Below are 18,967 nucleotides of genomic sequence, written 5' to 3' on the forward strand. Positions count from 1 at the left end.
TCCAAGTAGGTTTGCCCCTCCCTTTCCTAATCCAAGAAGGAGGGGGAAGGAAGGAGTGGGAGAGGGGAAAGGCAAGGGGGCGCCCCCCTTTCCTTGTCCTATTCGGACTCAAGGGGAGGGGGCGCGCCTCTTGCCCTGGCCGGCCCCCCTCTCTCTCTCCACTAAGGCCCAACAAGGCCCATTATTTCCCGAGGGGGGGGGGGTGTTCCCGTAACCCCCGGTACTCCGATAAATGTCCGAAACCTTCCGGAACCTTTCCGGTGTCCAAACATATCCGTCCAATATATCGATCTTGATGTCTCGACCATTTCAAGACTCCTCATTATGTCCATGATCACATCCGGAACTCCTAACTACCTTCGGTACATCAAAACATATAAACTCATAATATAACCATCATCTAACTTTAAGCGTGCGGACCCTACGGGTTCGAGAACTATGTAGACATGACCGAGACACGTCTTCGGTCAATAACCAATAGCAGAACCTGGATGCTCATATTGGCTCCTACATATTCTACGAAGATCTTTATCGGTCAAACCGCATAACAACATACGTTGTTCCCTTTGTCATCGGTATGTTACTTGCCCGAGATTCGATCGTCGGTATCTCAATACCTAGTTCAATCTCGTTACCGGCAAGTCTCTTTACTCGTTTCGTAATACATCATCCCGCAACTAACTCATTAGTTGCATTGCTTTCAAGGCTTATAGTGATGTGCATTACCGAGTGGGCCCGAGATACCTTTACGACAATCGGAGTGACAAATCCTAATCTCGAAATACGCCAACCCAACAAGTACCTTTGGAGACACCTATAGAGAACCTTTATAATCACCCAGTTACGTTGTGACGTTTGGTAGCACACAAAGTGTTCCTCCGGTAAATGGGAGTTACATAATCTCATAGTCATAGAAACATGTATAAGTCATGAAGAAAGCAATAGCAACAAACTAAACAATCAAGTGCTAAGCTAACAGAATGGGTCAAGTCAATCACATCATTTTCCTAATGATGTGACCCCGTTAATCAAATGACAACTCTTTGTCTATGGTCAGGAAACATAACCATATTTGATCAACGAGCTAGTCAAGTAGAGGCATACTAGTGACATTCTGTTTGTCTACGTATTCTCACATGTATCATGTTTCCGGTTAATACAATTCTAGCATGAGTAATAAACATTTATCATGATATAAGGAAACAAATAATAACTTTATTATTGCCTCTAGGGCATATTTCCTTCAGTCTCCCACTTGCACTAGAGTCAATAATCTAGATTACACAGTAATGATTCTAACACACATGGAGCCTTGGTGCTGATCATGTTTTGCTCGTGGAAGAGGCTTAGTCAACGGGTCTGCAACATTCAGATCCGTATGTATCTTGCAAATCTCTATGTCTCCCACCTGGACTTGATCCCGGATGGAGTTGAAGCGTCTCTTGATGTGCTTGGTTCTCTTGTGAAATCTGGATTCCTTTGCCAAAGCAATTGCACCAGTATTGTTACAAAATATTTTCATTGGACCCGATGCACTAGGTATGACACCTAGATCGGATATGAACTCCTTCATTTGCTGCTTCCGAAGCAGCTATGTACTCCGTTTCACATGTAGATCCTGCTATGTCGCTTTGTTTAGAACTGCACCAACTGACAGCCCCACCATTTAATAAAGTTTGCGATTTAGAATCGTCCGGATCAGTGTCAAAGCTTGCATCGACGTAACCATTTACGACGAGCTCTTTGTCACCTCCATAAACGAGAAACATATCATTCGTCCTTTTCAGGTATTTTAGGATGTTCTTGACCGTTGTCCAGTGATCCACTCCTGAATTACTTTGGTACTTCCCTGCTAAACTAATAGCAAGGCACACATCAGGTCTAGTATACAGCATTGCATACATGATAGAGCCTATGGCTGAAGCATAGGGAACATCTTTCATTTTCTCTCTATCTTCTGCAGTGGTCGGGCATTGAGTCTTACTCAACTTCACACCTTGTAACACAGGCAAGAACCCTTTCTTTGCTAGATCCATTTTGAACTTCTTCAAAACTTTGTCAAGGTATGTGCTTTGTTAAAGTCCAATTAAGCATCTTGATCTATCACTATAGATCTTGATGCCCAATATATAAGCAGCTTCACCGAGGTCTTTCATTGAAAAACTTTTATTCAAATATCCTTTTATGCTATCCAGAAATTCTATATCATTTCCAATCAACAATATGTCATCCACATATAAAATTAGAAATGCTACAGAGCTCCCACTCACTTTCTTGTAAATACATACTTCTCCAAAAGTCTGTATAAAACCATATGCTTTGATCACACTATCAAAACATTTATTCCAACTCCGAGAGGCTTGCACCAGTCCATAAATGGATCACTGGAGCTTGCACACTTTGTTAGCTCCCTTTGGATTGACAAAACCTTCCGATTGCATCATATACAACTCTTCTTCCAGAAATCCATTCAGGAATGCAGTTTTGACATCCATTCGCCAAATTTCATAATCATAAAATGCGGCAATTGCTAACATGATTCGGACAGACTTTAGCATCGCTACGGGTGAGAAGGTCTCATCGTAGTAAATCCCTTAAACTTGTCAAAAACCTTTTGCAATAAGTCGAGCTTTATAGATAGTAACATTACCATCAGCGTCAGTCTTCTTCTTGAAGATCCATTTATTCTCGATGGCTTGCTGATCAACGGGCAAGTCAACCAAAGTCCACACTTTATTCTCATACATGGATCCCATCTCAGATTTCATGGCTTCAAGCCATTTTGCGGAATCTGGGCTCACCATCGCTTCTTCATAGTTCGTAGGTTCGTCATGGTCTAGCAACATAACCTCCAGAACAGGATTACTGTACCACTCTTGTGCGGATCTCACTCTGGTTGACCTACGAGGTTCAGTAACAACTTGATCTGAAGTTTCATGATCATCATCATTAACTTCCTCACTAATTGGTGTAGGTGTCACATGAACCAGTTTCTGTGATGAACTACTTTCCAATAAGGGAGCAGGTATAGTTACCTCATCAAGTTCTACTTTCCTCCCACTCACTTCTTTCGAGAGAAACTCCTTCTCTAGAAAGATTCTAAATTTAGCAACAAAAGTCTTGCCTTCAGATCTGTGATAGAAGGTGTACCCAACAGTCTCTTTTGGGTATCCTATGAAGACACATTTCTCTGATTTGGGTTCGAGCTTATCAGGTTGAAGCTTTTTCACATAAGCATCGCAGCCCCAAACTTTAAGAAACGACAACTTTGGTTTCTTGCCAAACCATAGTTCATAAGGCGTTGTCTCAACGAATTTTGATGGTGCCCTATTTAATGTGAATGCAGCTATCTCTAGAGCATAACCCCAAAATGATAGCGGTAAATCAGTAAGAGACATCATAGATCGCACCATATCTAGTAAAGTTCGATTACGACATTTGGACACACCATTATGCTGTGGTGTTCTGGGTGGCGTGAGTTGCGAAACTATTCCGCATTGTTTCAAATGAAGACCAGACTCGTAACTCAAATATTCTCCTGCACGATCAGATCATAGAATCTTTATTTTCTTGTTATGATGATTTTCAACTTCACTCTGAAATTCTTTGAACTTTTTAAATGTTCCAGACTTATGTTTCATTAAGTAGATATACCCATATCTGCTTAAATCACCTGTGAAGGTGAGAAAATAATGATACCCGTCACGAGCCTCAATATTCATCGGACCACACATATCTGTATGTATGATTTCCAACAAATCTGTTGCTCGCTCATAGTTCCGGAGAACGGAATTTTAGTCATCTTGCCCATGAGGCACGGTTGGCAAGTTCCAAGTGATTTATAATCAAGTGGTTCCAAAAGTCCATCAGTATGGAGTTTCTTCATGCGCTTTATACCGATATGACCTAAACGGTAGTGCCACAAATAAGTTGCACTATCATTATCAACTCTGCATCTTTTGGCTTCAATATTATGAATATGTGTATCACTACTATCGAGATTCAATAGAAATAGACCACTCTTCGAGGGTGCATGACTGAGGGAGTCCTGGATTAGGGGGTCTCCGGACAGCCGGACTATATCCTTTGGCCGGACTGTTAGACTATGAAGATACACGATTGAAGACTTTGTCTCGTGTCCGGATAGGACTCTACTTGGCGTGGAAGGCAAGCTAGGCAATACGGATATGGATATCTCCTCTTTTGTAACCGACCTTGTGTAACCCTAATCCTCTCCGGTGTCTATATAAACCGGAGGGTTTTAGTCCGTAGGACAACAACCACAACATACAATCATACCATAGGCTAGCTTCTAGGGTTTAGCCTCTCTGATCTCGTGGTAGATCTACTCTTGTACTACCCATATCATCAATATTAATCAAGCATGACGTAGGGTTTTACCTCCATCAAGAGGGCCCGAACTTGGGTAAAACATTGTGTCCCCTGCCTTCTGTTACCATCCGGCTTAGACGCACAGTTCGGGACCCCCTACCCGAGATCCGCCGGTTTTGACACCGACATTGGTGCTTTCATTGAATCTGATTGGGCGCCGATCATGGATTTTACCTCCGCGGATATTTTTCAGCACTCGCCCTTTGGCGACATACTGAACTCATTAAGGTCTCTCTCCTTGTCAGGAGAATCCTGGACGAACTATGTCCAGCAGGATTGGGACGCGGACGACAAAGAAATTCGAGGCCCACCCACCACCCACTTAGTAGCCACTGTCGATGACTCAACCGACATGCTCGACTTCGACTCCGAAGACATCGACGGTATGAACGACGATGCGGGAGGCGAAGAGGAACCACCGCCCACAGGGCGCTGGACGTCCACCTCATCATATGACGTATACATGGTGGACACACCAAAAGAAGACGACGACGAGGAACGGAAGGACACAACGAAGGCTTGTCCCCTCGAGAAGCAGTCAAAGCGGCGGCGTAAGCGCCACCCCAAATCCCGCCTCGGCAGAAATAATGATCATACAGACCCAGCGTTGGAGCAGGGCGAACCACTGCGGGACCACGGCAATATGGAGAATCAAACCGAACAAACCAATTCTGTCAAAGATAATAGTCCGGATGACATAACGCCGGACAGGCACCCGGAGCAGCAGAATGCCCGTCAAAGGCTTGTTGCCACCGTGAGGAGTCTGAAAAAGCAGAAGCAAAGGCTCAAGGCTGCGCAGGACACACTCCAAATCAGATGGAGTAAAGTACTCAACACAGCAGCGAAGTATGGTGGTAATCGCCCCACCAAGAGCTACCCAAAGCGGAAATTGCTACCCGAGTTCGATGAGGAGGCCCTAGATCCCCCACAACCAAAAATCAAAACGGCCACCTGGCCGGATAGACGACCTCACGGCCAGCATGGAGCGGCAAATAACGCCACTCACAAGCCGATACACGATCCACATGAGGGCTCGCACCAAAAGGACGACGCAACCAGATCCATCTATGGACCACGCAAGCGCGCCCCAGCATATGATGTAACACAACAAACATCAGAACAACGCGGTACACCCAGATACAGGGGTGCCGCACACTCCCTATGTTTCACCGATGAGGTGCTGGACCATGAATTTCCAGAGGGATTCAAACCCATAAACATAGAGGCATACGACGGAACAACAGACCCTGGGGTCTGGATTGAGGACTATATGCTCGGCACTGGCTTAAAAGCCTCCCCAAAAACTCCATTGGAAGCTGGGAAGAGCTCGAAGACGCTTTTCGGGCAAATTTTCTACGGACTTATGTCCGACCCCCGGATGCGGACGATTTGAGTCATATAACTCAATAGCCCGGAGAGTCAGCCCGAAAGCTTTGGAACAGGTTTCTTACTAAGAAGAACCAAATAGTTGACTGCCCGGACGCCGAAGCCTTGGAAGCTTTTAAGCATAGCGTCCGCGACGAATGGCTTGCCAGACACCTCGGCCAAGAAAAGCCGAGAACAATGGCAGCATTAACAAGCCTCATGACCTGCTTTTGCGCGGGTTAGGACAACTGGCTAGCCAGATGCAGCACCAGCGACCCAAGCACATCCGAAGTTAGAGATGAAAATGGGAAATCACGGCGCAGCAAAAATAATAAGCGTCGGAATAAAGAAGACAGCCTGAAGAGCACGACGGTACACGCCGGATTCCAAAACTCTCGGTCAGGTCAGCAAAAGCCGCCCTCTAAAGGCGCCAGAGATGAACTGTCCAGCCTGAAAAAAATTCTGGACCAAGTATGTCAGATCCATAGCACCCCTGGTAAACCCGCTAATCATACCCACAGAGAATGTTGGGTCTTCAAGCAGTCCAACAAGCTCAACGCTGTACACAAGAGGGAGGATACACCAAGCGAAGATGAGGATGAGCCTCTCAAGCAAGACACTGGGGAACAAAAGAAGTTTCCATCAGAAGTCAAAACAGTCAATGTATTACACGTGATCAAGGGAAGCAAAGCGGCCCTCCCAGATAAATATGCCCAAGGGCCTATCACCGTGAAACCCTGCCACTGGTCGTCCCAACCGATCACCTTTGACCATCGTGATTACTCAGCAAGTATCCGGCGGGCAGGATGGGCTCCCCTGGTATTAGACCCAATAATTGACGGATACCACTTTACACGAGTCCTGATGGACGGTGGCAGCAGTTTAAACCTGATATACCAGGATACAATCCGCGAAATGGTGATAGACCCAACGAAAATTTGCCATAGCAACACTATCTTTAAAGGAGTAACGCCAGTCCCAGGGGCTCACTGCACGGGCTCCCTGCTACTAAAGGTTATATTCGGCTTCCCCGATAACCCCCATAGCGAACATTTAACCTTCCACATTGCTCCGTTCCAATGCGATTATCAAGCACTACTTGGACACGAAGCTTTTGCTCGCTTTAATGCAATACCGCATTACGCTTCCCTCACGCTCAAGATGCCCGGTCCACGTGGCATCATTACAGTGAACGGAAGTATTAAGTGATCTTTGCGTGCCGAAAAGAATGCGACTGCCTTGGTAGCCGCACACTAAAAACGGCCTCACCAACTAAAAGCATTTGATAGGTCATCAAGACCACGGACGCGGTTAGACGAGCCCGGCGCTGCTATATGTAAATTGTACTGGATTGATGTCCACACCCCTATTACAAATACAAGGGGCTCAACGCGCGCAGACAAGTGGCAATTTCTACTCATTTCTAGTTATACATGGTTTCTTTAAAAACTATCTTTTTGCATGACAACTTTTTCACCTAAGTTCCTCTCTTTTACAGATGATCATCGTGCTACACCCATCCAGGATACGGCACAACGGAGACACAGGCGCAGACGTGCAGCAGGGACCCGCTCCAAGGATTCTTTTTAGATTAAGACCCCGCGTAAACCTTTTTTACTGTCTCTTGTTGATACACATCCCTCGAATTCTCAGTACAATTGAGAAGGATGCTGACGTCTTGGCATGTGGCCACGTCAGAATAATGCACGTAGCTAGACACAAGGGGCTTCTTACAAAGGGAACTATTTAGGCCCGGTTTATACCATAAAGACCGAATACCTTAGGGAGTGTTCGGCATCGCGAGTTTGGCCTTATATGCATCAACTCCGAATCATTGTCTTTGGTCAAATGTTGGGTTTGCCCGGCTCCTGTGTTTTGGTGCCTTACATTCTACTTTATCGGCTAAGGCAGCACTAGGAGAACTACTGCGATTGTGCCTTGGTTCATCCGGACGAGCACCTCAGTGGAGAAAGCCGAAAACTGACTGTCATGATATAGCGTGAGACTGGCCAACCACTCGATGACCTATCGGAATGATAGAATTCCTCCGCCTTAACGAAGGGCCGTTTTCCGGCCAGGCATGTACGCACCCCGAGATCAGGAGAGTGCGGAGCCACCAGGGGCTATCTAGTAGCCCCACTGTCAAACTCCTATGGCTAAGTGAAAGTGTTAAAGCATTATAGTCCGGTTGCCTTGTTCGCTGTGCTATCACCTCCTTAATAGGACCAAGACGTTGGGTTAAGTGTGAACACGCATTTTTTGCGAGCACCTCCGCATTATATGCGTGGGGGCTGAAGCCGACGACTGCAATCTTTCAGGTTATACACATGTATACATAAATGGCCGCACAGGAGGCATCATATTACTTTCAGGTAAAAGTATAAACACAGCCTTAATAAATTTCATAAAAACATTGTGTTTACAATGGGAATACATATCACTCAAACATAATATTTTTCGAGCACTGGGCCTCTATCAAACGAGCACCCTCGAGAACCTCCTCGAAATAGTGCTCAGCAGCCACTCGGCCTATGGCCGAACCCTGCGCCGCAACAGTGGTAGCGTCCATCTCCGCCTAGTATGCTTTAAAACGGGCAAGGGCCATCCGCGAGCCTTCTATGCACGCCGACCTCTTCATCGCATTAATGCGTGGCACCGCACCAAGGAACTGTTGCACTAAGCTGAAATAGCTGTTCGGCTTTGACTTTTCCGGCCATAGCTGATCCACAACAGACCTCATGGCGAGTCCGGACAACCTATTTAGTTCGGTCCATTCGGCTAGCTGATCAGTCAATGGAAGCGGATGCTCTGGAACGTTGAATTGCGACTAGAACAGCTTGTACACTTCACGATCTGTTTGACCTTGGAAGTATTTGGCCGCATCGGCAACGCTCGCCGCCAAGTCCATATACGCATCTGCCGAACTCGACAGCCGATCCAGAGGGGCATACCGTGGATCTCCGAACTTCCTCCGTAGCATGAAGGGCTTCCCAGCCGCAATATCCCCGGCTTCCCGCATCTCCTTCCTCGCTCTCATAGCAGAGCGGGTGTCTTTGTCCGCCATCGTGGCCTTCTCAAGGTCCGTTGCCTTCGCTCGATTTTCTTTTTCAAGGAGCCGGCAATGGTCGGAAGTGTCTTTTAATTCTACGGCCATCTTGGCCATCTTCTCTTGGCTCTCACAATGTGCGGACTTCTCAGCTTTCAACTCTTTGACCGCCTTCAAAGCAGCCGCATTACTAATCCTCGCTTGTTCCTTGGCTCGGGCGAGCTCCGCCCGAAGGGTCTCCACGGTGGCAGCTCCGTCTGCAGTCATATTAAAGATACTGGCATCATGCTGCTCTTATTGTGTGACATTCACCAGAAAACATTACTTACCTTGTGATTCGTCAAACCGCTTGTTAACAAGCTCGATGTCGGCGTCTGCCGCATCCAGTTGCCGTTTTAATTCGGCAAACTCACTAGTCCGGCTAGCCACCGGAGCTTCCACCACCTGCACATAAAGGCAGTCTGGTTATTGCCTGGGACTATGATCGTCTGTTCGCCGCCGTTCTCGGCGACAACCAGAGTCTCAGGGGCTACTATCTACATAGGGCACACCTAAAAATGTGTGGTACCATCACAAATGTATATCATTTTACGTACCTCAAAGCCCGTTAGTAGACTCATAAAGGCATCATGCAACCTGCTTTCGGCAGATGAGATCCTTTCCATCACCGTACCCATCATTGTACGGTGTTCTTCTGAGATGGCCGCTCGCCCCAACAGCTCCCTCAGAACGTCCGACCACATACCAGACGGTGCCAGACTCTTTTGTTCGCTCTCTTTGAGAGCCGGATGCTGGGGACTTCGGGGGTCTATGGGATTATCTTCTGGCCTCACCGGATCCGGAGAGGCCCTCCGTGACGACACTTCGGGGTCGCCTGCTTCTTGAGTGGAGGAGTCCGGGGGAGGCGTTTCGCTCTCCATCATCTTCGGAAGAAGATCCCCCGAAGGCGAGCTCAGCTGAGAAGGGCTAAGACCCGAACTGCAAGATATATGCGGCATTTATTTTCTCAGAAGAAAGATAGTATACCTTCACCATTAAAGTATTTTTTGGATCACTTACGACTCGTTGGAGGGCTGATCCCCCCGCGGACTTTGTGCGGCAAGAGCACCCCCCGAGGCAGGACCCTCTGCTGGGGACTTCTTCTCCCGTTTGGAGGCCTCGGCTTCCAGATCCTCGGAAGCAGTCCTCTTCCTCCCGCGGTTATCCTCCTTCATGGAGGCGCTCATTCCCTCGGTTGGAACTGGCAGCGATGGGGGCCCGCTTCCGCCCATATTATTCCCCCTGTAGCTTCCTTTGAGGGCTCCGGGCAAGGTGTGAGCTCGAGCATCTTTTCTAATACCGGATTTTCCAAACCCCCAGGGAGGGGGGCCGAACACCGAATCATCTTCGCCTTTGTTAGCCAGTCCTGGTCAAAGAGCGATCTCTCAGAAATAACTTCATGATGAATAAAGGACTGTGTGTTTGGCTAGAGGATTTCTTACTTGTTCGGCGGCGCGGTTACTGCTCACGCCCACGTCCTCGGTAGTATCCGGACACTCTATTTGAGGTCCGAAGAATGACTTGTACATCTCCTCGTGTGTCAGGCCGAGGAAACTTTGAATGGCGCCCGGTCCTTCTGGGTTGAACTCCCACAAGCGAAGGGGCTGGCGTTTGCAAGGCTGGACTCGGTGAACCAGCATAACTTGCATTACCACAACCAAATTAAAATCTCCCTCGAAGAGATCTTGAATGCGGCTTTGCAGTATAGGCATGTCCTTGGCTGAACCCCAGCTCAGACCTCTGCTAATCGATGACATCAGTTGTGGTGGGGGGCCAGAGCGAAAAGTGGGGGCAGCCGCCCACTTGGCACTTCTGGGAGCCGTGACGTAAAACCACTCCCGTTGCCATAATTCAGACACCTATGGAAAGGAACCTTTCGGCCATGGAGCTCCTGCCATCTTGCCTATTGACGCGCCTCCGCATGCTATATGTTGCCCCTCAATCATCTTTGGCTTCACTTCAAAGGTCTTGAGCCACAGGCCGAAGTGGGGGGGTAATGCGGAGGAAGGCCTCACACACGACAATAAATGTCGAGATGTGGAGAAAGGAGTCCGGAGCTAGATCATGGAAATCTAGCCCGTAATAGAACATCAAACCCATGACGAAGGGATCCAGAGTGAGGCCTAGGCCTCGGAGGAAGTGGGAGACGAACACGACGTTCTCGTTGGGTTCGGGAGTAGGGATGACCTGCTCTCGAGCAGGCAGCCGATGCGAAACCTTGGCGGTCAGGTATCTGGCCTCCCTCAACTTCTTGATATCCTCTTCCGTGACGGAGGAGGGCATCCACCAGCCTTGAAGGCTGGATCCGGACATGATTGAAGATCCGGAGCACCTGACCTGGGCTTTGGGTGTTAGAACTCGAGGCGGGGGAGGGGTTCGATTAAGCACAAGAGGGAAAAAGCGAAAACCTTGTCCCTTTATAAAGAGGGTGAATATCAAGCGCCCTCTCCATAGCCGTTTGGGACTTGCCTATAATCTAGGAGTCCTAGACACGGTTGGGTTACCCACGACCGTAGTAACGAGAATCCCGTAATTGGGGGAACACGATCTCTGTTTTGAAACAAAGTGTCAAGAAACCGCGTTATGTGTGGAGTTGGTTGAAGAAAAACAGTTCGAATAATCACCGGGCCATGACATAACGTCATGCTGCCAAAACAAGTCAACAAATTAGATTTGCGAAAATATTATTCTCTCTACGGTGGTATGTGGAACTTATTTTGCAGGGTCGTGCACTATCATCGTATTCAAATTCTTCTGTGTTGTATTTGGAGAAGGAACCCGCCTTGCAATGCCGAAGACAATACTGCGCGCCGGACTCGTCGTCATTGAAGCCTGGTTCATGGGCTACTGAGAGAGTCATGGATTAGGGGGTCTTCGGACAGCCGGACTATATCCTTTGGCCGGACTGTTAGACTATGAAGATACAAGATTGACGACTTCGTCTTGTGTCCGGATAGGACTCTATTTGGCGTGGAAGGCAAGCTAGGCAATACAGATATGTATATCTCCTCCTTTGTAACCGACCTTGTGTAACCCTAACCCTCTCCGGTGTCTATATAAACCGGAGGGGTTTAGTCCGTAGGACAACAACCACAACATACAATCATACCATAGGCTAGCTTCTAGGGTTTAGCCTCTCTGGTCTCGTGGTAGATCTACTCTTGTACTACCCATATCATCAATATTAATCAAGCAGGACGTAGGGTTTTACCTCCATCAAGAGGGCCCAAACCTGGGTAAAACATTGTGTCCCCTGCCTCCTGTTACCATCCGGCTTAGATGCACAGTTCGGGACCACCTACCCGAGATCCGCCGGTTTTGACACCGACAATGACCATAAAAGATATTACTCATATAAATAGAACAACCATTATTCTCTGATTTAAATGAATAACCGTCTCACATTAGACAAGATCCAGATATAATGTTCATGCTCAATGCTGGCACCAAATAACAATTATTCAGGTCTAAAACTAATCCCGAAGGTAGATGTAGAGGTGGCGTGCCGACTGCGATCACATCAACTTTGGAACCATTTCCCACGTGCATTGTCACCTCGTCCTTAGCCAATCTTCCCTTAATCCGTAGCCCCTGTTTCGAGTTGCAAATATTAGCAACAGAACCAGTATCAAATACCCAGGTGCTACTGCGAGCATTAGTAAGGTACACATCAATAACATGTATATCACATATACCTTTGTTCACCTTACCATCCTTCTCATCCGCCAAATACTTGGGGCAGTTCCGCTTTCAGTGACCAGTCTGCTTGCAGTAGAAGCACTCAGTCTCAGGCTTAGGTCCAGACTTGGGTTTCTTCTCTTGAGCAGCAACTTGTTTGCCATTCTTCTTGAACTTTCCCTTCTTCTTCCCTTTGCCCTTTTTCTGGTGGTCTTATTGACCATCAACACTTGATGCTCCTTCTTGATTTCTACCTCTGCAACCTTTAGCATTGCGAAGAGCTCAGGAATCGTCTTATCCATCCCTTGCATGTTATAGTTCATCACGAAGCTCTTGTAGTTTGGTGGCAGTGATTGAAGAATTCTGTCAATGACGCTATCATCCGAAAGATTAACTCCCAGTTGAATCAAGTGATTGCAGTACCCAGACATTCTGAATATATGCTCACTGATAGAACTATTCTCCTCCATCTTGCAGCTGTAGAACTTATTGGAGACTTCATATCTGTCAATCTGGGCATTTGCTTGAAATATTAACTTCAACTCCTGGAACATCTCATATGCTCCATGATGTTCAAAACATCGTTGAAGTCCCGGTTCTAAGCCATAAAGCATGGCACACTGAACTATCGAGTAGTCATCAACACGTGACTGCCAGGCATTCACAATGTTTGCAGTTGCTGGCGCAGGTGGTACACCTAGCGGTGCTTCCAGGACGTAATTCTTCTGTGCAGCAATGAGGATAATCCTCAAGTTACGGACCCACTTCGTGTAATTGCTACCATCATCTTTCAACTTTGCTTTCTCAAGGAATGCATTAAAATTTAACGGAACAACAACACGTGCCATCTATCTACAATCAACATAGAAAAGCAAGAAACTATCAGGTACTAAGTTCATGATAAATTTTAGTTCAATTAATCATATTACTTAAGAACTCCCACTTAGATAGACATCCCTCTAATCCTCTAAGTGATCACGTGATCCAAATCAACTAAACCATGTCCGATCATCACGTGAGATGGAGTAGTTTCAATGGTGAACATCACTATGTTGATCATATCTACTATATGATTCACGCTCGACCTTTTGGTCTCAGTGTTCCGAGGCCATATCTATTATATGCTAGGCTCGTTAAGTTTAACCTGAGTATTCCGCGTGTGCAACTGTTTTGCACCCGTTGTATTTGAACGTAGAGCCTATCACACCCGATCATCACGTGGTGTCTCAACACGAAGAACTTTCGCAACGGTGCATACTCAGGGAGAACACTTATATCTTGATAATTTAGTGAGAGATCATCTTATAATGCTACCGTCAATCAAAGCAACATAAGATCCATAAAAGATAAACATCACATGCAATCAATATAAGTGATATGATATGGCCACCATCATCTTGTGCTTGTGATCTCCATCTCCGAAGCACCGTCATGATCACCATCTTCACCTGGTCTCCATCGTAGCATCGTTTTCGTCTCGCCAACTTATGCTTCTATGACTATCGCTACCGCTCAGTGATAAAGTAAATCATTACAGGGCGATTGCATTGCATACAATAAAGCCACAACCATATGGCTCCTGCCAGTTGCCGATAACTCGGTTACAAAACATGATCATCTCATACAATAAAACATAGCATCATGCCTTGACCATATCACATCACAACATGCCCTGCAAAAACAAGTTAGACGCCCTGTACTTTGTTGTTGCAAAGTTTTTACGTGGCTGCTACGGGTTGAGAAAAAACTGTTCTTACCTACGCATCAAACCCACAACGATAGTTCGTCAAGTTAGTGATGTTTTAACCTTCTCAAGGACCGGGCGTAGCCACATTTGGTTCAACTAAAGTTGGAGAAACTGACACCCGCCAGCCACCTGTGTGCAAAGCACGTCGGTAGAACCAGTCTCGCGTAAACGTACACGTAATGTCGGACCGGGCCGCTTCATCCAACAATACCGCCGAACCAAAGTATGACATGCTGATAAGCAGTATGACTTGTATCGCCCACAACTCACTTGTGTTCTACTCGTGCATATAACATCTATGCATAAAACCTGGCTCTGATACCACTGTTGTGAAACGTAGTAATTTCAAAATTTTCCTACGCACACGCAAGATCATGGTGACGCATAGCAACGAGAGGGGAGAGTGTGTCCACGTACCCTCGTAGACCGAAAACAGAAGCGTTAGCACAACGCGGTTGATGTAGTCGTACGTCTTCACGATCCGACCGATCAAGTACCGAACGCACGTCACCTCCGAGTTCTGCACACGTTCAACTCGATGACGTCCCTCGAACTCCGATCCAACTGAGTGTTGAGGGAGAGTTTCGTCAGCACGACGGCGTGGTGACGATGATGATGTTCTACCGACGCAGGGCTTCGCCTAAGCACCACTAGATATGATTGAGGTGGATTATGGTGGAGGGGGGCACCGCACACGGCTAAGAGATCAAGAGATCAATTGTTGTGTCTATGGGGTGCCCCCCTCCTCCATATATAAAGGGGGGTGAGGAGGAGAGGGCCGGCCAAGGGGGTGGCGCGCCCTAGGAGGGGGAAACCTACTCCAAGTAGGTTTGCCCCTCCCTTTCCTAATCCAAGGAGGAGGGGTAAGGAAGGAGTGGGAGAGGGGAAAGGCAAGGGGGGCGCCGCCCTCCCCCTTTCCTTGTCCTATTCGGACTCAAGGGGAGGGGGCGCGCCTCTTGCCCTGGCCAGCCCCTCTCTCTCTCCACTAAGGCCCAACAAGGCCCATTAGTTCTCGGGGGGGGGGGGGGATCCCGTAACCCCCGGTACTCTGATAAATGTCCGAAACCTTCTGGAACCTTTCCGGTGTCCAAACATAGTCGTCCAATATATCGATCTTGATGTCTCAACCATTTCAAGACTCCTCGTTATGTCCGTGATCACATCCGGGACTCCGAACTACCTTCGGTACATCAAAACATATAAACTCATAATATAACTGTCATCTAACTTTAAGCGTGCGGACCCTACGGGTTCGAGAACTATGTAGACATGACCGAGACACGTCTCCGGTCAATAACCAATAGCGGAACCTGGATGCTTATATTGGCTCCTACATAGTCTACGAAGATCTTTATCGGTCAAACCGCATAACAATATACGTTGTTCCCTTTGTCATCGGTATGTTACTTGCCCGAGTTTCGATCGTCGGTATCTCAATACCTAGTTCAATATCGTTACCAGCAAGTCTATTTACTCGTTCCGTAATACATCATCCCGCAACTAACTCATTAGTTGTATTGCTTGCAAGGCTTATAGTGATGTGCATTACCGAGTGGGCCAGAGATACCTTTCCGACAATCGGAGTGACAGATCCTAATCTCGAAATACGCCAACCCAAAAAGTACCTTTGGAGACACCTGTAGAGCACCTTTATAATCACCCAGTTACATTGTGATGTTTGGTAGCACACAAAGTGTTCCTCTGGTAAACGAGAGTTGCATAATCTCATAGTCATAGAAACATGTATAAGTCATGAAGAAAGCAATAACAACAAATTAAACGATCAAGTGCTAAGCTAACGGAAGGGTCAAGTCAATCACATCATTCTCCTAATGATGTGACCCCGTTAATCAAATGACAACTATTTGTCTATGGTCAGGAAACATAACCATATTTGATCAACGAGCTAGTCAAGTAGAGGCATACTAGTGACATTCTGTTTGTCTACGTATTCACACATGTATCATGTTTCCGGTTAATACAATTCTAACATGAATAATAAACATTTATCATGATATAAGAAAATAAATAATAACTTTATTATTGCCTCTAGGACATATTTTTTCAGTCGCATCCCTCATGGGGTGCATCACAGTACCCTTTCGTCCTCTTGTCTCTGCACCGTATTGAAACCCTTGTCCATTGTGGGGGACACGACAATGACATATTTGTGCTGTAATCCTCATGGGGGGATTGTTGGTGAAGATTTCTTCTGGTTGCAGCAGCGTTTCTTGGTCCGGTTTGGATCGCTGCTCGAAGCATTATTGGTTCCGATGTTTGGAGGATTGTTTGCTTCTTCAAATTTCCAAGTGATTGCGTCGTCAGGTAGCTCGGTAGTGCTCCATGGTCAGAGCGATAGGCAGAAGGCTCTCTGATGGCAATTCGGTAGGACTCGGTAGCGCAGTCTACTGGTTTCATCCAGGAGGCGCTAGAACGTTTCTCCGCGACAATTGAGGTCGCTTATATTTGTGGTTCTGCCACTCATGTGCTTCTGCTCGAGAACAATTTGTTAGCATCCAGCCGTGTGCTCCTCGTGCACAATAGATGATGTTTGCCCTGTCTAGCTTTCTATGATCATATTTGTAAGAGGGTTACCTCAATGCCTTGTATTTTTTGGCCATGCGGTTTTATCTATAAATTCGAATGAAAGGCTATTCTTCATAGAGAAAAAATGGAACCGAATGCAAGATTTTCTCTCCTCTGCCTAAAAAAAATGTATTCATGGTACCACAATACGCGTGTTGGCATCCCACCGCTGGACAAATCATTTACACTTTACTAGTTAAACACCTCGGTGTTGCTACAAAATGATACAATATTTGAAGAGTGGTGGCCTGTGACCGTTTGTCCTTAGTCATCACCTCTCATCCTCAAAGGCGCGGTCGGAGCCCTCGACCATTATCATCCTCAAGCCCCTGTTGCCCTCACCCACGAACGTTTCAAAAACCGTCAGCATGTGGACGTCCTATAGAGCACAGTCATCATACATATTGGCGGGCGCTTGGTTACCCTTGTCGCGAGTGCATAGTGGTTGTTGTCCATGTTGGCAAGTGTTGGTCGTCCATGTTGCTGAGAGCCTGCTGGCAGTCGCCAACCTCGGCGAGAGTCTGCTGGCTGTCCTCACCCGTAAGCGCTTTCAAATTGATTCGGCGTGATTAACCGTGTGCCTAATTAATTAATCACATGCCTAATTAAAAAATTTGGCATGATTAACTATGTGCCTTATTAATTAATTGTCTGTCTAATTATATGGGAGTGTAGTTAGCTGTCTATGGACTAATTATCTGTTGGCCCACTTAATTAATTGCCTGCCTAATTGGAAAAAACCTCTCTTTCTAATTGTACGAGGGCTTAATTAACTACCCGCCTAATTAATTAATTGCATTAATGACTTGGTTTTAAATTGATTAGGCTTGAAAATATTGCCTATTTATATGGACCTAACTAATTCCGCACATAATTAATTGTCTGACTAACTAATTGCATTAATGACTTGATTTTTAAATTGATTTGATTATTTTTTGCACTAATATATGTGTGCCAAACAACAACGTGTCAATTTCCCTTTAATAGTAAAGATTTTATCATTGATGTAGAGTATATTGGGTATTAATGTCAAATAAATAAATCTTACTCGTTTCTTTTTCTCACTTGTCATCATGTACACATGTTGACCATCGGTGCATCACATCTTCATCGTTACTCCATATCATTTATTATAAAATCAAATCAGTTAATTAAATGTACAAAATCTTTTTTGAAAGATTTTAAATGCACATATATACTACATATAGTGCAATGTTGTGCTTGCTAGCTCGGACAACAAGCATATCACCCCACAAAGAGACGCGGGGTGCTCTATGGCTATGGCCAAGATCATTCCCTTCCTCCTCGTTCTAGTACCCATTCGCATGGCAGCCGCTCGGACGGATTGCCCCAACGTCCCGTTACTGGGCGCAGTGGCCGCCTGCCAGAAGGCTTGCGGCACGAAGCTCATATACGACCTCTGCATCCGCATGATGCGCCAATGCGGTGCTGACGTGTCCCCGTCGCACAAGGAGAGGGCCACCGCATACGCGATCCTTGCGGCGCACTCCGCTGCGAATTCCTTCGACGACACAAAGCTCGCCGCGAGCAACCAGCTCAGCCACAACTCCTCGCTCTCCGGCAAGCAGAGAGACGCCTATGAGGGGTGCATGAACGACTACGCACCGGCCGACAGCTCCATCGACCGCATCGCCGACGAGACGCTCCCTAGCTGCCGCTTCACGGGCCTCGCCGACGAGTACACGCGTGTGATAAATAGTGTGGAGAAGTGTAGGGACCGGCTGTTGACGCCGACTCTGGTGAAAACGCCGCTGTACCCCATGGTGGTGGCCGACCGGAACAAAGCAGTGCTAGCGAACATGCTTGGTAAACTGTTAGGCATATGAGTGTGTGATGGATCAAGAGGCAGTCCGGACACCAGAGAGCAAATAATAAATACCAAGCATTGAGTACACCGCTACCAGGGCCGGCCCTAGCATCTCGGAGGCCCTAGTGCGAACATGGTACAATGGGCCCTACAGTCGCACCTTACATCTCCATGTTCGCTGCTGCACGTCGCAGCCGCAAGTCCGTTCAAACTATCCATATGACACAACAGTAATTTTAAACAAATATTTTATGATCTATCTAGAAGTAGCAATTTGAAATTTGAA

General features: G+C 46.7%; 1 protein-coding gene across 1 annotated transcript; it reads left to right on the forward strand.

The window, feature by feature from the left end:
• The first annotated feature begins 18,112 nt into the window (after positions 1–18,112).
• On the forward strand, positions 18,113–18,766 carry LOC119328094. The gene has a single exon (XM_037601131.1). It carries the CDS (start codon positions 18,128–18,130, stop codon positions 18,698–18,700), a length of 573 nt encoding a protein of 190 aa, XP_037457028.1. The 5' UTR covers positions 18,113–18,127; the 3' UTR covers positions 18,701–18,766.
• Positions 18,767–18,967: the final 201 nt, after the last annotated feature.

The sequence above is a fragment of the Triticum dicoccoides genome, chromosome 7A, assembly GCF_002162155.2.
Source record: "Triticum dicoccoides isolate Atlit2015 ecotype Zavitan chromosome 7A, WEW_v2.0, whole genome shotgun sequence".
Lineage (NCBI taxonomy): Eukaryota > Viridiplantae > Streptophyta > Magnoliopsida > Poales > Poaceae > Triticum > Triticum dicoccoides.

Coding starts and splice junctions, on each gene's coding strand:
- LOC119328094 (XM_037601131.1), top strand. CDS start 18,128: ATGGCTATGGCCAAGATCATTCCCTTCCTCCTCGTTCTAGTACCCATT.